Raw genomic sequence first — 25,978 nt, 5'->3', positions numbered from 1 at the left:
GCAATCTGGTTTGCGACAGGTAAACGCGCGTGCGGCACATGCGTGGCCACATCTATCCTGTCCTATCCTATCCATTTATCTCTGTGTGTGTGCAAAAAGCCCGAAGCCGCATTTCGATCGGCAAGAGAGGTGCTCCGGTGCAGTAATGGCGTAATGTACCTTATACCTATCCACCTACTCGACCCATGGGTACGTGGGCAGGGGCTAATAACTATCGTTCTATTAATAGGCCTCGGGTGTGTCCTATTTTCTAATATCACATCCATCGCTCTCCCCGGCTTCGTGCACATACTTTATGCATCAGGCATGCAACGTTGGCTCACAAACGCGTATATTTATATATATATATATGTATATGCGAGACCAACTCTCGCACGGTCCACCAGTCGCTAATTGCGTGGGCGCGATTATTATACGTCTGCATTTTATATGTACATACGTGTGCTCGTACGCTTCGTCTTCTTTGTGTATACGTAAATACAGTAACCTATAGATGGACGTTTAAATTGTCACGGGTTTTCGACCCTGTTCACAGTAACTATATATGTATACGATTGACGGTCCCTTCTTTACCTCCTACTTACCATCCATATACTTAGTACATTGGGATGTCTTATAATTGCAATTTCGAATCATCGACTTCAATTTGTTGCACAGTCTAATGGATAGGCGACGAATACATATATTCATGAAATAAAATAATCGGGGATGCAAACTCAGAGTATTAATGTATTCGAGTGTTGATTAATAGACGGCGACATGTTATACTCGAGGAAGGGAGGAAGAAAAATTTTATGCATATCTCAACGCGTGGTAAAGAACAGCACAGCGCAGCAGCTAATCGTAAGTTCCGAGCTTGCACGCAAGTGAGACAAGTTTAAGTACTATGGACGTGGATTACACACCGAGGGCAGATGGTGTTGGGAGTGAGTATAGATGAATGTACGGCATAGCTTTACAACCGGGACAAATTGTTACGAGTCGATTTGTCTTCGAGTATCCATGTATGTACGTGTAGGGTATACGTACCTGTAATACGTGAGCATATGGACTAGCTATCGTTTATTTTCAAATATTTCTCGCGTTTCGAATACATACTCGCATCGTCGCCGTTTCAACCGCTGCTAATGCACCAAGCTTATGGTGAAACGAACCCTCGCAGCTTCGCTTCTCTCATTCTTCGCTGAAAATAAAAAATGTATTTCTTTTTTTTTTCTGATACATTCGGGACTTGATTATCGACATCTTTCTTTCTTCTTGTCGAATATCATCGCATTTGAGCACAACCTTTGACGACAATAGACCATCGTTACGTGTTTAACTCTCTTACTCTTCGTGTGCACTTCTCTGCACTAACAATAAGGTACGTATCTACCGGTATTCCTCCTGGTGTACCTGTCACTGCAGAACACGTTGCACAATGGACGATCATCACGCGTGCTTGAGGCATAATCAAGCTCTCCAACACGCGCCAACTCATGCCTGCATCCTCCACGTTATCCTAAACATATGAGGGTACAAGGCGAGACGAGACGAGACGAGATGAGACGAGACGAGACGAGACGTTGGGTTTCTTTTGCGGTACATTCAATGCATGTAACGCGTTCGGTTATACCTTATACCTACACACTGTGTATTGTTATGAGGCGCGTGGCACACCCCGTATTTGTTTAACTTTTTCACGTCTGCTAGCTGCAACGTCGTCGTCGTGTCGTAACGCACGAGCTTGCAGGTATGACACTCGATATATTATATGCAAACTACACCGAACCTCGACCCTTCCCCTTCATCCTTCTGCACCTTCAGTCCATTGTGCTTTTCTTGTTGTCACTCGCGTTATTGCGCGGAGCTTGTTGTGTTACACTCTTGGTTACGAACCTTGTTATACCACGAATTAAATATGAATGCAGTGCGCCTATTATACGAACTTATGTGATTATACGTACAGTCAATAAACATGAGAAGGAGAAAATCGTGGCGGAAGTTTAAACGAATCTTGCTAAATATATAGAGGGTCGCTATTAATAGTACACCTTTCGTAACGTGAAATATTATCGTAACAAGTCAAATCGAGGCCTGAGGAGTTGAATGAACCGCTAATGAAAAGGTACGAGCTTGCCAGGTTCAATCTGTATACAGAGTTTTGCGCGACTTTCTGGTACCCATAACTTCCGGTCAACGAAGAAGAAGAAGAAAGAGCAGCCTATATGTATTAACGATATAACATACACGCAAGTCGATGAACCTTACAGCGTGTACGTGCGGTATATATCAAGGTGGGTCGAACAAGGAAAACAGTTTCTGTCTGCAAATGTGCATCAGGGTGTGCGGCAACTTGCCGTGCAGGAAACGCCGCCATCAGCGACAAACACAAGCTGATGTGTAGTCGGAGGACTGTACCTACTCCAGATTTACATCGCAGTTTTTTGTCCACGATTGCGTTGTGTATGTATCGCTGTTACCAGTTTTACTCTGTGTGTAACGCATTCGAATGCATCGCGTCACAATCCTCTTTCTCCGGTACTTATCCGGATACCTGCAGCACGGATTGGATCAATTCGATGTGCAACGCTCGTCACTCTTAACAACGACTTATCGCGGAGTTAGTCTTGCGGAAAATCACGAGCCGCTGAGTTTTAATCCCGTGCAATTATAATGGGAAATTTGTCTGCAATCGAGACTTCCCTGCACACATTATGCTCAATGTTACAGTTAACCAATATGCAATTCTCCTCACAGAGTGAAAGGTTGGTGCAGAGCGAATTCGTTGATTATTATATGTGGATATACCTTTAAGTTCCGAGTTTTACTTTCGTCTGGTTTATGTTCTAGTAACAGAATCGATACTTGATGCTAGCAATAAATTAACACTATTAATACTTCACTGTAAAATCAATGGCGAAGAAAGAGAATTAAGCTTCAACATGCTTCCATTTACAATCATCCAATTAAAATTCTACTCTCAGTGTACGCACAGAAATGATTTCGACGTTTTAATCTCGTAGAACTTAGAATCGTCAAGTTTTGCCGAGATGAGATCACACGCTTTCGCCACGAGGCTGAAAATAACGGCTGCGGTTCGAATGGTGGCAAGAGGCGACGAGGAGGATCCCTTTCGCGCAATGCACCGAGAGATATCTGTAATGCCAGGAGATTCGCGTTAGCTGAACGGGCCCCGCCTATCGCCTTCTAAGGAGGCTCTACCTGGGCCTTATAGCCTCTGCTGCACCGGCTCGAAGCACGCACACAATTCTCGCGCGAGAATCGGAACCGCAATTGCCGGTGGAGTCGGCGTGGTTGGGACCTGGGACCTGGGACCTGGGGTCTGAGACTTGGGACTTGGGCCTGGCGGCATTCGCGACGTGGGCCGCATGTAGCCGCGGCCCACGGCATCTCTGAATCTTAACGCCTTGTCTACCTCACGCCCGGCATCTCGGGACGAATACGCGATAGACTGTCGCGTGCCGTTCACGGTGGAAAAATAAGAAGAAGAAGAAGAAGAAGAAGAAGAAGAAGATGCTGTTGAATATCCTTCTTTTTTACAATTCCAGGCTTGTCACGCTCCGATACGCCGGACCTGATGCACATTTTGAGATAAAAAAAGAGGGTTTTTTTTTTTTCTTTGGACACTGCAGGTTGAGGAAAACGCCTTTTCAACACCTTGAAAATAATTTTGACTGTCTAGATGGAAGGAAGAAATTTATGATTAAAGGTATACAATTTCAGCAGTTATCCGTTGCTGATTTCGGAAAAATCGTGGATTCGGTTTTTTTCTTGAATTTCGTGTTACAAAAAAAAACCAAAAAAAAAAAACAACATAATATTATTATCAATCCTGGTTGTAACGAAATTATTCCCCATAAAATCGGTGAATTTTCGTTTTGTTAGATTATCTCGCTTTTTATACAGAATGCAGATAAATATTCTATCTATTAACATGATTCGATTCGTTTAAAAACGTTCATTTCTAAATTAATTTTTTGTCGAAAACCCAAAACTCTATACTTGCCGTAATCGATTCGATAATTATACCCGTTTTAATTCCGATGAATTATCTCAAACAGTTTTTTTTTTTTTTTTTTTTTTTTCTTCTTCTTTAACCAATCGAGACCACATGTGCCAATTTTATTATTTTACTCTGGATTTTTCGTGCATTGAAAAAAGGGAGAAAGTGCAGCGCACTGCTCGCTGACGGGAACTGATCGTACATACATTCATACGTAGGTACGTGTGAAATGAGGTAGTCTAGTGTAGGCCGCAGCCTTATATTCCATAACTCTCGTGCAACCTATAAGCAAGAATTGCTGGTTAATAATTGATGTCGCGTCTAGACGGTGATCCGGTGCCGACGCTAATCGCGTAAAAGCCTCGCCGGGATTTGCTGCTGGAGGGTCGCGAGTGAAGTAAGCCGACTAACTTATGGTCCAAGCTGCGACCAGAATGAAATGCGTTATTTTCACAGGCGTGAAGTTTTATTCCTTCGGGCACCCTTTATACTATTTCCATATAAGTAATTCTCTCCTGCAATGGTGAAAGCGCGCGAATTTACACGCCACACGCGAACGCGATTGTTGCTTCGTATTGCGGTTAGCGAATTGGCACTTCAGCGGTTTCACGCGCTGTCAAAATCATTCCGAGCTTTACCAGGGTGGCCGGTATTCATGGAAATTATGGAATCAGGGAATTATAAGGAATTCTCAGGAAATTACGTTTTCACAAATAACTGGACACCCTGTTTTTACGCTCGCAACGTTTCCTCAGTGAAGAATAATTCGTCTGTAAGTATACCGTTTCGATGTATGCAATCTGCGGTTTTGCTTCTCCTTTTTTTTTTGGACACTTTTCAATTTGATACCCCATAGCTACACGTGCGAAAACATTGATATCCTGATTACGCCATCGATTGTGCAGATCATTGGATGATTTATACCATACCCAAGTCACACAAGTCTGAAACTCTTACATTATAATCCGCTCTTCACCATCAATCTCACGATCAGCCACACGTGCTTTTGATCTTCTCTAAATTTATAAATCTAAATAAAAAAAAAACAAAAAAGGGCAAATCTGGATAAAAATATATTCAAGTCACGTTGAACCACGCGAATCGTGAGACTGATCGTGAGCTTGTTTATTGCACTCGTGGCTTCCAGGTGTAACGAATCGCGATCAAGTCGGGTCAAGTTTCGATGGGGTAAATATCAGCGGTGAGATAGCTTAATTAAGCGAACCACCGCGATGGGATTTTAGCGCCCGCAAGTCGGATTTATGCAGATTCGCGAAGAAGAGGCCGAATGTGCGATCGTTAAGACGCGGCGAGTCGCTCGCGCATGCAAATCCGATCTCGCTTAGCGATAGCTTCAGCTGATGGCGCCGAGCAGCGCACAGAATTCGCCTTTACACGGGGGGTGGTTGAGCTGCCGGCTTATCCATGACGCTTATAAATATTAAACGGTCCACAAGCCGCGATGCAAGTATATGTATACATACATCCGTCTTATACTTCTCCTCTTTCCATCTCGATAGCGCAGCTCTATAATATTAGTGTTGCAACAACGACTCGGCGGCGGCGTAATAACAGTCTTTCGGTGATAGGCTACGCACACCCTGAACAAGCCCGACCACATTGCACGAGCAATTACATCTCATTTTGCTTGATTCTTCTTGCCCGAGTGCAGCCTGTGCACACCTGTAAAAATCCGACGTCGTAAACCGCTTACCAAGGATTTTTATACCCCTATGCTAATTCTGCACTACAATTCGCGGACTTTATCGAGACTGCTGAACCGCCTCAATTCAATTTTGACAGAGAAAAACGACGGGAAAAATTTATACTCCTTTATTTGATGATTATCTTATAGGTTTCATCAGCGTCTGAAAAATTCAGTTACAAATTAAAAGGAAAACAACAAGTAAACATCACCAACAGAGACACAATACTGCGATTTTCAATTATCATTTTTTTTTCTCATTCATATATACACACACACACACACACACACACATGACATCACACAATTTACTGAACGTGTTGGTAAAAAATTGTATAGAATAAAATTTAGGAACGTTATTATACGAGGATAATTTAATCGTGGAGAAAATTAAAAGTACAGAGTCGAAATAACAAATATCCATATATATATATACCGATATAAGATGGGATGAATAAATATCGGCTGCATTATTATATCGCACAGTGCGGTACCTTATGTAAACAACTATATACACATGTTACGTTATGTATAAAATAAACGAAGTATACACGGTGAGGATATCAGGAGTCCGCAAGACCGTAAAGGCCGCGAGTGAGTTAAGCTGGAGGGTATAAGAATCGTAGCGCGAGGACCACGCCTCTAAAGATAGCGATAGAGAGCCTCAGGTGCGGCTTATCTCCGGCACTAACTTTGCTCTCCCGACGCACGGTGTTGTATTTTCCAGGCTTTTATTTGTCGCTCTCGTTTCATTTTGTTTTTTTGGTTTTTTTGGTTTTTTTATTTTCGCCCTCTCTACTCTCAACCTCTTTTTTGCCATATCGTGCGAAACGCGCGTCCGCAATATCGGGCTCTCTGTATGCACCGATGCTATTTCTATCGACAGGTCTCTCCCTTTGCCTCTCTCTCTCTCTCTCTCCTTCACCGGTTGGTTCTTGTGTAGACATATAAACGCGACGCCGCAACGATCGGCGCCCACTCATCTGCATATTTGCTGTTTCGTTTCGTTTATCGTGGGCATTGTACGATGTTCGGATTATGTGCATTTTTCTTCTTTTCTTTCTTATGTCGTGGCATGGCGGGCAAAGGCGAATTCCGCACACGCGGTCTCACCTAACTAAAATAGACGCTGCAGCTGGAGTTTCAGGCATTATTATTATTATTACTATCGTTATTATTCTTGCATGTATTGGCAATCGGAAGAAGAAAGAGTGGTGGATAAATTTCTACAATGCAACGTGGGTCGTTGAATAGCAAATTTTTTTAAACGGGTAGAAAAATTATTTTTAACGATAAATTGGACGCTTGTATACATATATGTGTACACTCGTATATATACACTGTGAAGATTCATGCTTCTACCCATTACTCATTAGCAGATGTTTACGTTTTCCGCCTCGATAATACTAGCAACTGTTATTATACTTGTCATTTATTTCTCTGAAATAATTATAATAACGATCATCCATTTTTTCATTTCACAAAAACAACCTTCGTTGTCTTCATTTTTGAAAAATTTTGGTTTCTGGTATTTCGAAATTGTGATTTCAATTGCCCGTCAATACAAATTAAAATATCTTGCAATACTTTGACGTGTATATATGTATACGGTTAAAGAAGGGTGAAATAGCGGAGAAACCACCGAAGGCTATAATTTTTATCGTTTCATGGATTTCACGACGAGGTAGATACTGGCCGATTTCTTATTTCATATTTTACACCGCAGGGCGTTTCTTTTTGCCAACTGCACCGCAGCCGCGACTCTCTAAGCTGTACTGTAAAGAGAGCCGATTAGAGAGTTTCGTCTCGTAATTGTCCTGTAAGCAAAGTATAAACGTATGCAATGTAAAGTGTACTTGCGCTGCGTTGCGTTGCGTCGTAGACGTCGTAGTTACTAAAAGAGACGTACGTACGTACTGAGCAGGAAGTAATCTGTTTCAATGTTGTTTCAATGCGGCGTAGGAACGACGTGCGCTCTCAAAGCCGACGTGGTCCACAACCCTGGATGGCAGCTTCTCTCTTTTAGTGTCGAGTTCTCGTCAGTCATCTCACAGGGGTACTTAAAAGCATGCGCAACCGTGATATCACGATTCACGTTCCATAGCAGCGCGCTCTCTTCTAACTGATAAATTGGTGGTCAGCAACTTGGTCTCAAATCGTGTTGCATAGTACAGCTTAGCGGTGCCAACCTAATGATAACCCGGGAATTAGGGCAACGGAAAAATCTCATCACCTTCGAACGTCGGATCTCAATTCGTCTCAATATCTATCAAGTGTTTTCGCTTTAATATCGAAATTTTATTTTAATTATATTTAGGTAACCGATCTCTACAGGCTTTCTGAAGTAATTTGTTGTTGTTTTTTTTTTTGTAGAGTACCAAAGTCTCGAAACTTGGTTTTTGAGGTTTTGAAAATTTCAAATCACCGTCAAACCCAAGTAGACGACGATTAATCGCGGAAACAATTATGCCTTGCGGAAGTAGCTCGCGGTTTGTCACGTTCTTTGTGACAATGAGGGTGACTTTGTCCCGTTAACGGAAATGCGAGCAACCCAGAGGTTCCATTTCGCCAGAATGTCGGTCTGCATAAGGGCGTGTAAGCAGCGTGCGGGTCTCTATAAGAACAGGAGACACGGTCAGCGTTATTAATTGGAATGCAACGGTCGGCACTTGTACCGCTGTTAATAATAATTATTTATTAACCGCTGGAGCAATCGTAGATCGAGATTCGCCTACGCAGGCGCCGCGCTCCTTCTGGCGCTAGAAAAGTCGTCGTCGTCGTCGTCGTCGTTGTCGTTGTCGTCGTTTATAAGCGCTCCAGTGTCGGCGAGGAAAACCGGGCGAAATGGAGAGAATAAGGAGAGAGAATTGACGGAATAGGTATCGAGTCGCACGTGAGGTGGGGACTCAATTATCTAGCCATGCATAAGCCGAGCGTTCCAACAGGGCCGTGTGAACCTGTCGTCACCTTATTAGTTTTAATACCGTAATACGACGACTCGGTCCTACCGTGTGTGTTTCCCTTTGTACTAATGAGCTGCTATTTCCCCTCGTCACGATCTAATTTATAGATAAAACAAACGCGTGGGCGTTAAACCAGCCTCGTATATGTGATATGCAATTCTCACACGAGTTTCTTGTATACCTATGTGTATATATATATATCTATTCTCGTTATTATTACACGCCTCGCGCACTAACAGAAGTTGACGGAATTGATTGTCCAGCGATTATAATATGTTCAGGAATCGCTCTCTTTCTCTCTTTCTTTCTCGCGGTACATAATCCTAATCTGGCAATTAGTCGTTCTAAACGCGACTGCGTCCGCACGTTACGAGAACGGGTTAATTTAATTGAACGATTCGATACAAGTGCCAATATCCCATATCGCGAATTACTCAGATTATTGACCGCAGCTGCCGTGTATACTGATATAACACTCTTATCCATTCCCAAACCGGTATAAATTCGTCGAAATTCTTCATTCGAGGAACATATTTTTGTTTATTACATTTTTGCTGACCATTTTTGATAGCAACGAAACACTGTATACATGCAGCATAAATTATATTTTGCAATCAAGGTGAAATTGGATTTGATATTTATCGCTCTTACCGCATATAATCATATTTTTTTAATTTATAACACAATTTTTTCGTTTAATAATGTGGGCAACGTGCATAAAACTACAAATCAGAGTTGGAAAGAGCCCCGTTCCATCCCCTCTCATCGTTCTCGTACACCCCGAACATATTAGGTAGTTCGGAGAATCGGTATCAGCGGAATATTTGTCCTTGAGAAGGGAGGTTGACAAAAAGTTAAAGTGGAAAGAAAGAAAAAACCGCGATGTACATGATATATCACAGGGACGAATTTAAATCGACATCGTGTACCACAAGGATAACGTGGTCGGGATTTCAAGCGTATAAGTAGGGACTATTTATAAACCAATGATAATTTATAGTCGGTGCAGTCCGCCATATTTATTGCCTCCCAATCGGACGGAGAGCTATATGCATAATACAGCATGACGCAGGGACGTACGAGCTGTTGCCGATTTTTCACCATCGCATCGATACGATTCTCGCTGCGACGCACGCGTGCTTCTTCTCGTATCGTACGCGTGCACGCGTGTAAAATCACACACTTCGAAAATCGGGTATCTCCCTTTCCACCGACGCGCAGTGCCACTTGGCGAGCTCCTGCGGCGATCGAGGAATTCCGCAGTCTTGACTCCGGATTCAGCTATAGATCAGGGACTGCCTGCCTACACTCAACGATTTATTTATAACACTCGGTGGATCGTAAGATCTGGAGGATCCATTAGATGCCGATCGATAACCGATCTCTTTCGCTGTACCACCCCGCTACTCCGATTTGCGATCAGAAAACGATGCATGCGCGATCGGTATATGCAAATGAAATATGCCTGCCTCGTATAAACGCTATCGCGACAATTCTGTTCGGTGTAGATTCACATGGTTTCTCGATTCAAAGTGCCGGCTTCGTAATGTAGGTATGTGTTTTACTTGAGCAACGTCGTCTGCTTCGGAAGCTGGTACAACTCAATGTCTTCTACAAATGGTTACTCGATACTACTTGTTTCAACCACTGCATTGTTATTTACCAACTACTTAATTCAAACGACTGTGGTTGGTTATGCGGGTACAATTAGCCTGTCCCACGGTACTTCCCGACATATTTAGTATGGCCAACGATCCCGCTACGCTCCGTTACCGGCCCTTTTAACGAGGACGGGAACGGAGGACGACCAAATGGACACGCGTAAGGCGATAGAAAAAGAACGAAACTGGCCTGCTAAGATTCTCGTGAATAGAAGAGAAAAACAGAAAATAAAATAAAGAAAGAAAGGAAGAAAGAAAGAAATTCAGTTACCGCTGACATAATGATCCATACGTGCCCCGAATGAATGCCTCCTGAAACATTACACGGAATGGGACGAATAGTGCACCTGTGCGTTTGTAATTCTCAGCAACGTTTCTCACAATGAGAAGAGATGAAAACCACGAAAGTCACTCGTGTAACTAACGCATACCCGCCCCGACTGTCTGCCTACATCTTTGCATAGAAATCACCGCTTATACCAACCGTTTTCGAACTATATGGTATACATTATAGGTACATACGTTCTAACTGGTAGTGTGTAACTGCTTTCTTGTCAAGCACGTAGCTCCTGGGGTACATGCATCTTTTACTTTCTTAACGACAGGCATACCCAATGTATAGGTGTAACGTGAAACTCGAGACTGATCGTCACGTCCGAAGAAACGCTGCTGTGGAAACTCTGTTAGTAACTATCTCTGAACATCGACCATCTCGATTTCTGATTACAGGGACAACTTGTTTCGACTAACGCTCAGCCCTCTCACCGTCCTCGAGCACGCGCCCTGGACAGCGCCACCAGAAAAGGCAACTGTATGTCAGGACAAGGGACAGAGTGCCGATGACTGCCACAACTACATCAAGGTCGTACTTAGCAACGGGAAGAGCCTCTTCGCATGTGGTACAAACGCCTTCAGTCCTCAATGCACGTGGAGAGAGGTGAGAACTGAGAGATTTTTCCATCTTATTTTTCGTAGAGATTGTTTTTTAGTTTGCGTTTGTCAGCAACGATATAAGAAGACCTCGAAACACTTCAGTTTCTATCAATCCTCCTAGCTTGTGTAAGTCCAGTCCATCCTGATCGCCAATTATAGTCATAACTCGTGATTAGCTACGACTACATGTGCTGGTATACCGAATATTTTTTCGACCTTGAGCTGTCGTTGGTACTTTTAGACCGTAAGATCATCCGTTATATCAGTGGTAACATCGCTGCGATCACGTCCCTTGATCTAGGATCACAGAAATACTCAGCTAACATTAGCTATTGCTGGTAATTGCAGTCCTAATCGACTCTATGCACATGCAGGGTGTATGATTACTCGCTTGACTGCCTCGCATGTGTGGCGTCACCCCGATGGCATTTCGAAAAGAAGACTGAGTATTCCAGCATTAAACCATTCGTTCCATCTGCTCTATGTTCCAGATCGAGAACATAAACAGCGTCACGACGTGGATGACGGGCGTTGCGATGTGCCCTTATTCTCCCCACGCCAATGTCACGGCCTTGCTCGCCATGGGACCATCCGGAGGTCTGTTCGCCGGAGCACCGACCGATTTCGCTGGGGCTCATCCAGCAATCTACAGAACCCTGGCCGCTCCGAATCTTAGGACACATCAATACGATCCCAGGTTAGTTTAGGAACGCATTTTGTTCACCAGTTTTCACAACTGACTCAATTGCACAACTGACGTTGTTCCAATTTCCAGATGGCTCAACGACCCGCAGTTCGTTGGCAGCTTCGAGACCGAGGACCACGTCTATTTTCTATTCAGGGAATCTGCGGTGGAGTACATGAATTGCGGAAAGGTATGTTACGTGTACTCTCCTTATGACGATTATAGAGATGATGATGATGATGATGATGATGATGATGATGACGTTTAGCATTCAGAATGAGCACCACACCTGTTGCTCGAGAACGCGGACGAACCGTTACATAATTCGTCTTGGCGCGTTACGTGATACATCCGAGAATGCTGATTGACGCGTCATTAGCGCGCACCTTTAACGCACTTTTTCTCCTTTATTCCTACCGTTAAGGTCGCCTAGCTGCTAAAGATCGCCGTAGCGTAACACAGTTGCAGTCCTAGTAGCCGCACTGCAGGTGCATCCTACTGCAGATTCTATTACCAGATTATATCCATTTGATCAATTTATTGCAGGACTGTGGTCAGTCTGAGTTATGCAAAGTCGTGACAGACCACTGAACACGGCGTTGCTTCATGGTAATCATACTTCAAGAAATTGCAAAACGGACATTTCTTTTCCGCAGAAAATCTACTCGAGGATAGCCAGGGTGTGCAAAAATGATCCTGGGGGTCAGACGATAATGCAGGATATCTGGACGACCTTTAGCAAGGCCAGATTGAACTGTTCCTTGCCAGGAGAATTCCCTTTCTACTACGACGAGATACAGGGTGCGGCTTATCAGCCTGAGGAAGGCATTGTCTACGCCACATTTACGACGCCAAGGTAATTAGATGAGTTAATTGATCGAATGAAGGAGTCTTCGATTATTCCTTGAAGCGTTGCGATGTGACGGAAGATCGTCAGCCGCAGGGTTTAACGAATGAAAGTAACACCCGGTGGTCGGCTATACCTATTGGTAGCATTACACGCTACATCGATCCGTTATCAAACAGAGTCGAATATCTGCAGGATGTTCCGCCGTGGCCACCCACGGCGACGGAGCTTCGACTGGGTGCAACGGGTGATAATCATTTTGGTATTGTGTTACGGATGAGATCTGAATCCGTTTAATAACACGTTAATAAAAGCGCCGGTGATCGCGTGTCGTGCAGATCGGATTTAATTACGTGGGCGGTCAGCCGGGCTTTGCTCATGGCGTTTGATCAATTAGCCGCCAGCTTTCCTGAAGAATCACGGAGCTCTTCGTCTCGGTTCTTATCAGCAATAAGCAACGCGGTCTATTTCATGCGCAACCCGATGTTTCCCAACTCGGAACCCACGCTCATGTTCCTTTTCTTTTCACCTCACACAACAGTAACAGCATCCCTGGCTCCGCCATTTGTGCCTTCAACATGTCCGCCATCAGCGCTTCGTTCAATGGGCCTTACAAACATCAGGAGAACTCCGGTTCTGCATGGGAACGCAGGCCTGTCGCACATCGCAATAGACAGCACTGCGGCATTCCGACAACCAACGCGGCCAACCAGCTTCTTGACACCCAGCGGTACCAGCTCATGGATGACGCTGTTCAGGGCGCCACTTTGGAACCGCTCCATACGACGACCATGGAAAGGTAAACAGTGGTGTCTTGACATTCTTTCCACGTGACGACTTCCGATGTCTCTATACCAATTCTGAACTCTTCCATTTTTCTTCCGATTCGCTCAGGTTCACGCACATCGCCGTCGACGCTACACCGACCAAGGTTCACCGGACTGTGACGGTCCTCTACGTCGCCACGACGGAGGGGCTCGTCAAGAAGATATCCGTTCTACCTAGGACCCAGGAAACCTGCGTCCTCGAGGTTTGGGGCCCACTGCCATCCTCTGTTATGACTTTACAGTTCCTGAAGGACACTCAGAGCCTCTACGTGGGAATGGAGAACGGTCTTCTGAGGTAGCGCGACGCGTTTGAGCCAACTATTCTGATTACTCGGCCATCTTTCAATGTCCTGATCTTATGCATTTATCTACGTATCAGGATACCAGCCGCTCAGTGTCATCGGCATCGTGGCCGTCAGGCATGCCTGAATTCCCAGGAACCATACTGCGGGTGGAACGACATGACGCAAAAGTGCGCTGCCATACCGTCGCACGCCTATCTCGATACTCACTGGTCCCAGCAAGCCACGCACTGTCCCGTATTGACAGACCCGGTGGACGGAGGATGGAGCTCATGGAGCGCCTGGGCACCATGCCAACACGGAACTGCAGTGCAAATGCCGCATTCTCACCACGGCCACAATTACGACGACACTAAGGAAGTACGTATCACACGCCTGAGTCGCTCATGGACCCCAACTTCTCTCAAACTCGAACTTTGTTTTCGTAGAGAAAAAATTTACATATATGCCCGGGTGTAATGAAAAAACTTTTCAAATTCCCAGAGCACCGACATGTGCCAGTGTCAGACCAGAGAGTGCAATAACCCTCCGCCAAAGCATGGTGGTGCGGGTTGCGTGGGAACGAAGGTGAGAGTGTCCAACTGCACGGTGCACGGGGAATGGACGGCGTGGTCGGCATGGTCGGAGTGCTCTCAAACTTGTGGTTTTGCGATGAAAACGCGCCGTAGGACCTGCGGTAATCCCGCACCTGCATTCGGCGGCAGAGTTTGCGTCGGATATGATCACACCGAAAGCGTCTGCCTCGAATTACCACCCTGTCCAACTCCCGCCAAGGCTGCACCGCCTCCCAAAAATGGACAGTGGTCCCAGTGGTCACCTTGGGACAAGTGCTCGAGGCCTTGCGGGGGAGGTGAGAATCCATAAGTTTCGTTACGAGTATTTTTTCGCATGACGCAATTATTATGGCCGAGATCGATGTGGAAATCTCTCTAACCCGAGAATGATTGATTTTAATCTTGTTGATTAGAACTCAAACTGTGTTCTGATTAACCGAAATCATCGATTAGTCGATTAATAGGAAAAACGATTAATCAAAGCTACCGATTAATCGATTAATCTCACAGCACTAATTCTGATACATTTAGAGTAACTTTGGCTTAATTATATTCTCAGGAACTCGTACGAGAAGGCGAACGTGTGATAATCCTTTGCCAAGTGACGGTGGTGCGGAATGTCCAGGCTGCGGTTTCCAGGTGAGCAAAACCTCGTTCAATGACGAATAATAACATTTATACAGATAGCTTGACACAATTGATTACTGAGCGTGCAGGCCGGTACGTGCGATTCGTATAATAATTGCAATAATCGATTATATCCTTGGTCCGAATTGTCAATCCAGATCGAGGACTGTAACACACATCAATGCGAGGACGAAAAGCGATCCTCGGCAATGACGCCGTGGCTTTCGGTAAACTCTACCGTGTCAGCTGTCGGCTACACGGAAAAACGCTACCGCTTCAGCTGTCGGGTTCAGTCTAAAGACCCGTCTGGACTTCGCATCCAAATGTCAAAAGAGGAACGATACTGCAACTCGGATGGATCATGCCTGAAAGCCATGGGCGCTGGATCAAGCGAACCTTCGGAAGATGGCTGGGGCGAATGGTCGTCCTGGACTACTTGCACACGAACATGCGGAACGGGCATTCAGCACAGGGTGAGCATGGAATTAATTTTTGATTTTCACTGACCAGCTATCAGAAGAAAATTTTGAGTCATGGGATCGGATAATTCGATTAAGTTGTCCAAGGACTCCGGACGAGGATTGAAACGAATAACAATTATCTCGACAGATAAGGCAATGCGAGTCACCACTATGCGAAAACGCGGACGCAGTTTCGAGTGAGAACTCAAAGCAGTCGAGGTTTTGCAACATTCAACCATGTCGAGAGAGCAGCGGTGCAGGGCAATGGTCCTGCTGGACGGACTGGTCTGAGTGTTCGGTATCCTGCGGTGTCGGAGTCCGATGGCGGTCGAGGAAGTGCTTGACAAGGTTTGGTAACGATGACGAAGACGAGGATTTCGACCCCGAGGAAGATGCGGAAAATGGCTGCGAGGGACCTTCTACTGCAAGGGAAACCTGCGAGATGCCGAGCTGCGAATATCTCCGTGGTTGGGGTCAGTGGAGCTCTTGGACCCCCTGCAATTTAGAGGGGCAACAACACCGGAAACGACTTTGTATCCAGGAACCTTGCGCTCTTGAACGCGCACGCGAAACCAGAGTCTGCCCTGTCGACTGGATGGACAATGGTTGGTGGAAAAATGCTTAGTAATTCTTATATTTGGAGGTCATTGATGGTAGATAGACAGACAATTGTGTGGCATAATGAGTTTAAACTGGTACGTGAGCCTTAAGTCTAAGACTGAATTGGTGAAAAATGATGTGGAGTTTATTAATCTTTGTATGAATTTTTAAAGTAAGGACAACTTTGAAACACTTTTCTGCGATCTGGAACTTTACACCGTGAACCTGTTGCTATTTCCAGATATCTCTAACGCCCTTCCGCGCAGCGTCGATGCTGCTGGTATATCCGTCGGAGCCGTGGTAGGAGGGTGCATCAGTGGTTTCGTGATTGGAATACTGTTGGCGGGAGCGCTGTGCTTCGTTTACCAAAAACGTCGACAGCCGCGAGTTCCGGGGAGCCCGCATTACATCAGCAAGCAAAATCCATACGTTACGGTACCTCTGAAGGAGGTGAGGATAGCTACTGGCTTTTGATGACGTGTGTACGGTGTCTTTCTGTAAACGTTGCAATCTAAAGTCAACCTTCAAATTCCAGGTGAACACCAAGCGACAGCCAAGTTTTTCCGGAAGCACAAACGGCAACGGAACTCTTCGTACCAAGAACAATCCTAACGTTAACGGAGGACTCGGAAGTCCGAAGTTGTACCCGAAGAGCTTGGACTATGAGTCTGCAACCCTGAAAAGAAACAGTCACGGACAACCGCATATAAGGGCCGACCTGGACCAAGACAAGTATTACTGAGAGTCGAGAGATTGCCGCGCAAGTAACAGGCGGTTGTATCGCACTTGAGGATCGAGGATCAAGAATGCACTTGCGGTTAATTAGGTGCAAAATAACGCATGGCGTTTCGGCAATTACCCAACGCGGAAACGGGTAGACGGAAAGTCCTTATCAGGATGCGAAAGCCCGGACTAGTTGGAGGGAGAAAATGTCTCAAACGTAATTAGCCGGTTCTTTATTCAACGATCGAGGAACAAGGCGAGAATCGTTTCGCCCCAAGATGACAAGCCTATGAACACGTATAACGAGCGTGGGCCACGATTTTGTTTTAAGTTTATTCTATAGTGTTAACAGATGTTCCCGGTTTTTTTTTTTTTTTTGTTCCCTTCCCCGTTATTTTTGTTTTTTATTATTATATTATATGACAGATTTTACAAACGTACGTTTTTATTTTTTCATTGTATACAGGTTTTTGTTCTTTTCTTCCGTTCGCGTAATTCCAATACAATTTTCTTGCGTTTCATTTTAGGTTATATCAATTTCTGTGTTTACTTACTTACCGTTACAGCTGATATCATTTAATTTTTCATTATTTAAATCATGGTTCAATCGCGGTTTTGCTTACATAGGGTTAGCTTATAGATAGATATATTTTAATGACAAACGGCCGAATGTAAACCGCAACGCGAAATATGTTTCACATTTTATTCAAAGTATTTTAATTCAAGGTCTTACACTGATCGTTCCCACGGTCGAGAAATCTTCTTATTCGCATTTGAATATCCGTCACGAGCTATTAGTTAGGAATACTAAGTGCCTTATTAACAGTAGCGTTTGTGTTAAGTGTTTCATGTAGAATAATATCGTTAATTAATGTAATACGTTAAACTAGTGATTAAACAAAAAATCGACCGTTGCTCAATACTGCAAGAACGTCAATTAACAAGTATAGTGGAATTCAACGAGCAAAATAAGAAAAGGAAAAAAAACTTTCGAAAATAACAGGATCATTGCATGCTATTGAGATATAATTCTTCTTTTAAATCATTCATTTGACTATGCATAAGGAGTATGTGATCAATTTTAAGTATTCCCAGTGCCTTGTCCTTGCTTGAGTTACGGAATCGTAGTTGGAATTCAATTCTAACTCCCAATTGCATTAATTTTTTTTTTTTCGTGTGACAATAACCCTGTTCTAAAAAATAAGGTGATAAATGTTCTAATCAAAGAACAGAGCAAACGAAGATTACGAAGCGAGTAAATTGAATTGGTTCAAACAAATTAGATTGAGAAAATTGAACAAGGTAGAGAAAAAAAAACAGGAGTTGAAACTACTATAATTTAATTGACCGGAAGGCACGGGCATTCAACCACACATTTGTATAAAGGTTCGCGAAAATCACTGTAATATTGTAATAACCGTAATGTTACGCGCGCGTCGAAGATAATCGATAACTTTTAACGTAGCCTCTAATATATAACGTATATACGATCAAGTCAAGAAATTAAAAAAAAGTTTTATATATATTTGTTATGTAAATACCGTACATTGTATTATAATAGTTTATATATAATTATATACATTATACATGTACATCATTATTTTGATAGAATCGCGTTTTTCGAATTTATATATTGAAATGTGACATTTTAGTGCCATCTTTGGATTTTATGTGTATATATACGCTTAGTGATTAGTTATTTTTTAAGACAGTATGACGTGCCGCATTATGCATTTTGACGTAAGGAATATACAAGCGAATGAATTGAATGGTGCCTTAAGTCGATAGGTATATATATATATATATTATTATTATATTGCATAAATAATTGATTAAGGTATTATTAGTGTTCCAGATATAATGCATATACGTACAAGTATATTTTGCGGACTCATGAAAGATGAGATATGACTCATATTGAGTCACTTATTGATTGTACTAAACAAGTAATTGCGTCGTAGTGACCGATCAGTTATTGATTTTTACCACCGTAAGTTAATAATTACACAGTACATACATGCGTTAACATAACGGTGAATATGGTACGTAGAGTATAACGGAAAATCTCAATAATCCTATGAAATATCCTCGAATCAATCCCGCGTTAATACGTAAATAGACATTTTTATGTGATTCGTGTGATATCTAATATCACCCGTTTCACGTTCACCTCGTACGTCTATATACGAAGCATTTTATGTTATGACATACTATACATATAAACGTTACGAGTTATTTGATTTATACGCTATGTTTGCGAAGATTTACACACGTGCCACAATTTAACTTTATAAACCTTCATAATTACCTTTAAGATATATACTTACCAACTGTATTAGCCGTTTACACATACCTAATTATATGTACGAAGTTTTTATTACGACTTTATTTTTCATGTAATAATCGTACTTTTATTTTCCATTTCAATCATCACCATGTATTTAATTATAATTCATTCGTAATCCTATAGGACATTTTCCAAGCTACAAACACATGTATACAATAATTACTTAATCTCAACTATGCTTCCCGCATATATAAGGGGAGAAAAACAATAACTTTACTAAATATCATAAATCTTGACCGAACTTCTCTATTTGTTCTATCACAAAATTCATGGAAGATTTTTTGGCTTCAGGACTACAAGTGACGACCATCCTGAAAAAATTACCAAGACCCTTGTGACTCAGAGGAGTATATCCAAGCATCAATGAACCATCCATCACCATCCGTTCCTTAATCTTCGGTGCCACCTTGTAGAGCTTTTCTCGCCATTCATCCGTCTCCTCTAGGCCTCTCATGCTCGGAGGAATGTACCTACAGAAAACAGAAAAACGAGAAATAATTACGATGAAAATCCAAGTGTGTTTATTTATTTATTTATTTTTTTTTTTTTCACTCAGAAAGACAAGAGAAATCCATGGTTCAGAGATGGACTATAATTACACACCAAAAGCAAACGCTGCTGCACTCTGCCTCGGGGATGACAAGGCGGAATCCATGACGACTTGCTATCTGGTTTTGGAAGTACTTGGCCGCCGCAACCGCATGGTCCACAACTCTTCTGAGTCCACTGGTGCCTCTGGCTTTCCACATCAGCCACAACTTGAGGGCGTCAACCTGTCGAATCGATAATTGGAGGCATGAAATATTCGCAGAATTTCACGAACCGGTTTCTTCGACTCACCTTACGACCGCATTGAACGCTCTTGTCTCCGGTGTCCCAGGAGACGTCGTAGAACTTGTCTTGCTGAAAAAGGTAATTCGCTGCCGCGCTGTTCGCCTTGTGCAAAGAACCCTCGCCCTTCACTAGGAACAACGAACATTGCAGTGGGGCGCCTAGCAGCTTGTGTGGATTCCACGAAACCGAGTCTGACCTGGAAAACGAAACACTTCAGGACCTTGGATCGAGGAGAGCTGGCACTTACTTCTCTCCAAACGTACATCTGCACGCCGTTCAGTCGGTCCCGATGTTCCCCAGACAGAAGAAGAGTCCCTCCTAAGCAGGCCTACGACAATAAAAAAGTATTATTATACGATGAAAATTCGGTGATCTGTTTAATACTAAAACTATTGTTCAGTGCTCACGTCAACGTGCATCCAGACGTTCTCTGCCTTGCAGATCTCAGCGATTTCATTCAACGGGTCAATCGAGCCCAACACGGTTGTACCTGCCGTTGCATTGACGAAGAAAGGCAGCTTTCCATCTTTTTTGGCCTGCTCAATGGCTTTCTTCAATTCTCCCGGAAGCATGCGGTCCCTGTCGTCTGTTTTTACCTGTAAAAAACGAAACTCATGAATCTTTGAAAACGTCTCTGATTTCGTGACGCTCGATCACGTCGTACCTGGTAGACGCTTTCGGTTCCCAGACCCAGCCAATGGGTCCCTTTTTTTATGGAGTAATGTGCAGCCTGGCTTGTGAAACAAGCGAGAGGTGGGTACCCACTCAAACCCTTGGTCTTCACCTCCGGCAGCTTTTTGTACCGAGCTAAGACCATCCCATACATGTTGGCGGTGCTGCCGCCTGGACACAGGATCCCATCGCCCTCGGGATGCTCCGGGTACCCGAAGAGTGCCAAAGCTATTCTGAGAACTTCGCATTCAAGAAGAGTGAAGACCGGAGCCACCTCGAAGGTGTACCTAGAATCGCGTCGGTTAAAGTCAGTCAAGTTTCCAAGTAAGGTAAGAGCAGAAATGTTCCTCCTGGTGAAGTTAACGACCTTACGTAATATCCTGGTAAACGGAACCGATTGTAAGTCTAGCGAGGAGACATTCAGGCAATGAGTCTACCCATCCGTATGAAATTTATAGCACACGGAGACCATCACTGGGATATTAACTTGCTAAAGTAGTAAGACGCACTTCTCAGTATAGTTCGAGATAATGGACTTCGTATCGTCGCGAGAAGTTCGCGTCAACAGCACGTTGTGAAGTGTTTCCTACTACTTCAACAAGTTAACGTTCTAGCGATGACGTTTACGTACTACAAATTTCCTATAAATCAGGTTCCTCGCTAACTAAAAGGCTCCTTGACAGAACAGTCCATCGACACCTAGAACAATTACCAAACATGCTTACTGGCTGGAATTTAGGGCTTCGGTCAGCCAAGCTCCGGCCAAGCCGTACGAATCCACCCCGCCATAGAGCTGATTGTGGAAATTTGGGTGCGAAGTCTTCACTGAGTAGCGGGCAATCTGTCTGAGTACCTTGTCCAGGTCGTCGTGACTCGCTCCATTCTCGCCAAGATCCACGGACAGCTCATTCTGTGTTAAGGTTTGTGAAAAACGGGATCAGGTGAAGTTTGACTTTGCTGGTCGAGGCGAGAAAGTCAACCACCCATTGAGTGTATAGAGTTTGCGGATATCTCAACGATCTGCAAGCTCATTGTCGCGTAATGCTACACCCGTAAAGAAAGCGGAGAACCTTATCAACATGCAACGTTCGTTGCATCGCGCGATATCTACGACACTGCGATGTCGTAAATCTGCGATGTCGCAAATCAATGCAAAATGCATTACTGCTAGTGAATAATAACAAGACAAATAGCGGATCAATGACTGACCCTAACGTACGATTGTTATCGTGAATCGTAGTTTCTTTCCATTTAACTTCTTTTGTAATGGACGAATTGACGCGTAATTGTATATTGGTTATCAGAGATAATTTAGGAAATTTTCAGAGAACCTAAAACTATATCTGTTTTATCGTCACGGAAATTTTCGAACTACTTCGATCGGTTGTACATATATTCAACTCGAAAATAAGGCGCGCGTACTTACACGCATTCGAACGTTCTGCGCGCTTTTTCAAATTTTAAAAATCGAACGCACCGATGCGAGTATCACTCACCTTCAATTCTTCAGGTTGAAGAAACTCAACAACGGGATGATTTTCGGGTGGTTCAAGGACGTTTTCCTCGGTAATGATTTTTACGATGTCCTGAAGAATCTTGAGTGTCGTGTTATTTATTTGAGACGCCATCTCGACTGTTCTTTCTGACAAACCTCAAAGGTCTCTGACTTCTGAGTGACGGTAGCTCCCACTTATTCAGTTCCACAGACTCTCGTCAGCTCTCGAGTAGAAATACCGCTTTAAGCGCTCGGTGGGAATACGCGTGTATGTATATACTTATACACCATGCAATTTGCTGAAGAATTCCACTGTTCACGATAACTTATATGTGTTGAACTTGAATTGTAAGCAATAATACTGTACATGCTACTTTTTGTGGATGAAAAATTAGATTTGAAACTCGAAAATTCGACAGACGCGACCCGACGATCAGGCTCCGATATATAACGATAATCAATCCGAAAACTGTCAGATGTACTTTCATGTGCCGCTCCCTATCTAAACTCTTTGAGAGTATGTGTTCAATGCCGATCATGTCGAATCTCAAGTACCTATCTTATACCTGTAATAGTTATGCAATAGTTCAGAAACGGATTAAACACCAAGCATGTTATCGGCTAGACAACACGTGTATTTTTATGATCGATAATTACAATGTATATATATATATATATGCGGATAGTAAGTATTAGAATTTTATTATACATACGTCCTTTTTTTTTGCATTTCTGTTTTGTTTAACTAACATTTTAATCCAAAAACTGATCAATTCTCATACACATACCTTAGAGTCTCGAATCTTGAAGATCCTAATTCCTAATAACTATACTTTGAGATCAATGTAGCACCTGTAACAGTTCAAAAAAACACTGGATGTTAATATATTTCGAATGAAACGTTGTCCTCGAATAGATGGCGCTGCAATGACGGATTCGAATATGATTATAACGTGCCGAGTGAGTTGCCTCTCAGCAGGCGGCGCGATAAGCTCTACTTGTAAATTGAACGCGGATTACTGTATGAAGACTGGCGAGTTTCGCTATTTAACATTCTTTGCGTAACTTACGGTCGATGGCAAGGTGGTCGTGGGCGATTCGACCGGTAATCGAGGGACCAGACCTCGCATGGATGCCCACTGACCTTCGCAGAGCTCGTGAAAGGACAACTCGACGACGAGTCTCCCACCGAGAGCACCGGGACCTCGGCAAACGGCGCCGGCGCCGTACTCCCAGAAGCTGGACTTGTTGCTGGCCAAGTGGTTTCCCCTGGGACCAGCAAGGTACCGTTTTCGAAGCCAGGTGGAAAGGTAGGCAGCACTGCAGTCGCAGTGCCAGGGGTTACGCTCCAGTCGCAATTGACGGATGCTCGGGATCCCGTCCAGGAACCGCGGCGGCAAGTAGGACAGATAGTTGGCTTCCAGTTGACTGACATGAGAGGGAGGATCTCGGTTGAGATAATCAGGAATCGTCTTACTAATTCGCTCAGTTTTTCCGCTTACAGCTTTCGCAGGTTTGGCGTATCCTGAAGGAGATCTGGATGCACGACTCGCAGGTGATTCGCGTGCAGAAGAAGAATCGTCAGGTTCGTCAGACCCTTGAAGGCTCCGGCCTCCAGGACCGCCAGTCCGTTTGCGTATAAGACGAGACGCTCCAGAGATCCAACAGGCATAAACAATCCCGGGGAAACAGTCCTTAGCAAATTGTGGCCGAGCTGTAGCTCCTTCAATGAGGTCAGACCCTCGAAGGCTTTCAGGTCTATCTGTAAGGAGAGCGGTGAGTTAATGCCGATGAAAAGCGAAAATGAAAGTCGGCGTTGCTTAGATTGCAGAAGCAGTTTGTCTTGACACGAAATACTATGTTTGGCGATCATCGCGGAACACGTTTTTCGGTGAATGATGTACACGGTGTTAAAAATTTCTCTGAATGTATTTACACGGGATATTCTGTTGGCCGATATCTCCAGCACCACCAGATTGGACATCCGCTTAAAAAGCCCGTCACGAATTCGAGTGAATCGGTTCCCCCGAAGGTTTAATTCCCTCAAGTGGATCTGGGCCTCGAAAAAGTCAACGTGCAAGTCTTCCAGTCTGTTTTCCTCGAGCCTGAGGGAAACCAGATTGCTCAAATCCTGCAAGGACGTTCCGGGCAGCGTGGTCAGTAGGTTGTTGGTCAGTAGAAGCTCCTCCAGGTCTCGCAAGCCGTTGAAAACGCCGGAAGGCAAGGCAACGATGCGGTTGGAAGAGAGATCCAAAATGACCAGCGTTGATGTGGTCAGGAAGAGCGTGGCGGGAAGGGTGCTGAGCTTGTTGGCGGAGAAGTCGCTGTAAAATGGAGCGAAATAAAAACACTCCCAAACACCGTCCGGACCCACGAATCACCACCCACACTCACAGTATGTGAAGCCGGCGCATCCGGAGTAGCTGATTCCGGTGTAGCTCCCGCAGCATGTTGTTGCTCAGTCTGAGATGCGTGACAGCGTGAAGAGAGAAGAAGAGGTTCAGCGGCAAGTGTTCGATCTGGTTATCGCTCAGGTCTCTGAAATTTATAATTACAAGCCTTTGTCAGCGTTCCCGCGCATTCCTCATTCCGCAATTCCACAAACTCACAGGTGAACCAGTTGCGTCAAGTCCAAGAAAGTGTCTCTGTGGAGGGCCGTCAGCTGGTTGCTTCCGAGGTCCCTGAAATATCGATGCGATGCGATGCACCCTTTTGCCTTTAACCACCATCTCTCTTACCAAACAGATACTTCCGGGACTTACAACTTCAGCAGATCGTTTGGCACCAGCTGTGTTGGTGGTACGTCCAAAAAATTCCTCCCCCAACAGGATATCGACCTTGTTTCCGGCCTGCATCTGCACGGACCTTCGGCGCAAACTTCCCAATCGTCGGGTCTTCCGCTGATCTGCCACACTGGATAATAATTAATTTATCATTAATTATCACGTAGGACCAAAAGTTAATTAGGACTCACCTGGCTGCTCCACGGCTCTCAGTCTTCTCTCGAGTCGCGATATTTTGCTCTCAAGTTCCTCGAGGTTTATAGCCGGTGTCGCCACCTCCTCAACGTTAACTTTGGCGCACTCGGTCGCGGCTTCCATGCAAACTTTACCGACGGAAGTGAACGCGGTTCTCAAGGTTATCGCTAACAATAACAGGAACTTGAGATCCATCGCTTGGACAATTGTTCACGGGTCTAGATAAAGAAAATACTAGATTGCAACGTGTTGCGTGGGTTGCTACAACCGTACTGACGACTGACAGCATCCTCATTATCCGTTTATTAATAACGAAGGTAATTACGGTAATTGAAGGGTCAACAACAATTGGTCACCAACGAAACGGAGCACTTAAAGTGTTTGCTCAACACCCGCGATTCGTAATCGGTCGGAACAACTTTACGAATCAATCTTCAGAATTAACTCGCTGGTATTATACAGCATGCAAACCACTAACAGTCCTCAATTTTATGCGATCAATTTGCGGTAGGGAGAGCTCAATTCTTATAAAAAACACAAGGTATTCCACTAGTTAAATTTTGTCCAAACAAATTATATTCTCATTGTTAAAAATACCTACTGTCCGCAAGAAACGATATTTGAAAATATTACTGAATGAACATATGTGAAATCTGCGTTTTCTAAGTCAACGATAAATCGATGATCTAATCGACGGATGCGATGCTACCTTCGTTCATTGTCTTCTTGTATGTACATGGGCATATACAACATTCTAA

The 25,978-nt window shown here is 44.0% G+C and overlaps 3 protein-coding genes across 3 annotated transcripts in view; 1 reads left to right on the top strand and 2 right to left on the bottom strand.

Annotated features, from left to right (window-relative positions):
• Nucleotides 1-17,217, top strand: part of LOC124413306 (semaphorin-5B) — a 66,956-nt gene extending 49,739 nt beyond the window's left edge. The window contains exons 4-16 of the mRNA XM_046893813.1: nucleotides 11,065-11,272; nucleotides 11,760-11,965; nucleotides 12,044-12,143; nucleotides 12,610-12,809; nucleotides 13,342-13,599; nucleotides 13,695-13,922; nucleotides 14,007-14,289; nucleotides 14,413-14,779; nucleotides 15,043-15,122; nucleotides 15,269-15,583; nucleotides 15,720-16,176; nucleotides 16,413-16,621; nucleotides 16,707-17,217. Coding sequence (XP_046749769.1) covers nucleotides 11,065-11,272; nucleotides 11,760-11,965; nucleotides 12,044-12,143; nucleotides 12,610-12,809; nucleotides 13,342-13,599; nucleotides 13,695-13,922; nucleotides 14,007-14,289; nucleotides 14,413-14,779; nucleotides 15,043-15,122; nucleotides 15,269-15,583; nucleotides 15,720-16,176; nucleotides 16,413-16,621; nucleotides 16,707-16,913 — 3,118 coding nt within the window. The 3' untranslated portion in view covers nucleotides 16,914-17,217. The remainder of the gene's footprint in view (nucleotides 1-11,064; nucleotides 11,273-11,759; nucleotides 11,966-12,043; nucleotides 12,144-12,609; nucleotides 12,810-13,341; nucleotides 13,600-13,694; nucleotides 13,923-14,006; nucleotides 14,290-14,412; nucleotides 14,780-15,042; nucleotides 15,123-15,268; nucleotides 15,584-15,719; nucleotides 16,177-16,412; nucleotides 16,622-16,706) is intronic.
• Nucleotides 17,218-18,525: 1,308 nt separating this feature from the next.
• On the bottom strand, nucleotides 18,526-23,485 carry LOC124413309 (cysteine sulfinic acid decarboxylase). The gene is made up of 9 exons (XM_046893816.1): nucleotides 23,387-23,485; nucleotides 22,244-22,407; nucleotides 21,473-21,657; nucleotides 20,740-21,034; nucleotides 20,483-20,671; nucleotides 20,339-20,403; nucleotides 20,082-20,271; nucleotides 19,845-20,014; nucleotides 18,526-19,711 (listed from the first exon to the last, which is right to left on the bottom strand). The coding sequence occupies exons 2-9, from the start codon at nucleotides 22,373-22,375 to the stop codon at nucleotides 19,465-19,467; spliced, it is 1,473 nt and encodes a 490-aa protein (XP_046749772.1). The 5' UTR covers nucleotides 22,376-22,407; nucleotides 23,387-23,485; the 3' UTR covers nucleotides 18,526-19,464.
• LOC124413308 (platelet glycoprotein V-like) lies at nucleotides 22,978-25,756 on the bottom strand. Its single transcript, XM_046893815.1, has 8 exons — nucleotides 25,217-25,756; nucleotides 25,005-25,155; nucleotides 24,852-24,923; nucleotides 24,637-24,801; nucleotides 24,179-24,566; nucleotides 23,745-24,004; nucleotides 23,313-23,670; nucleotides 22,978-23,094 (listed from the first exon to the last, which is right to left on the bottom strand). The coding sequence occupies exons 1-8, from the start codon at nucleotides 25,413-25,415 to the stop codon at nucleotides 23,083-23,085; spliced, it is 1,605 nt and encodes a 534-aa protein (XP_046749771.1). The 5' UTR covers nucleotides 25,416-25,756; the 3' UTR covers nucleotides 22,978-23,082.
• Between the last annotated feature and the right edge of the window lie 222 nt (nucleotides 25,757-25,978).

This window comes from Diprion similis, chromosome 12, assembly GCF_021155765.1.
Source record: "Diprion similis isolate iyDipSimi1 chromosome 12, iyDipSimi1.1, whole genome shotgun sequence".
Lineage (NCBI taxonomy): Eukaryota > Metazoa > Arthropoda > Insecta > Hymenoptera > Diprionidae > Diprion > Diprion similis.
This window is presented reverse-complemented; position numbering and strand designations above follow the sequence as displayed.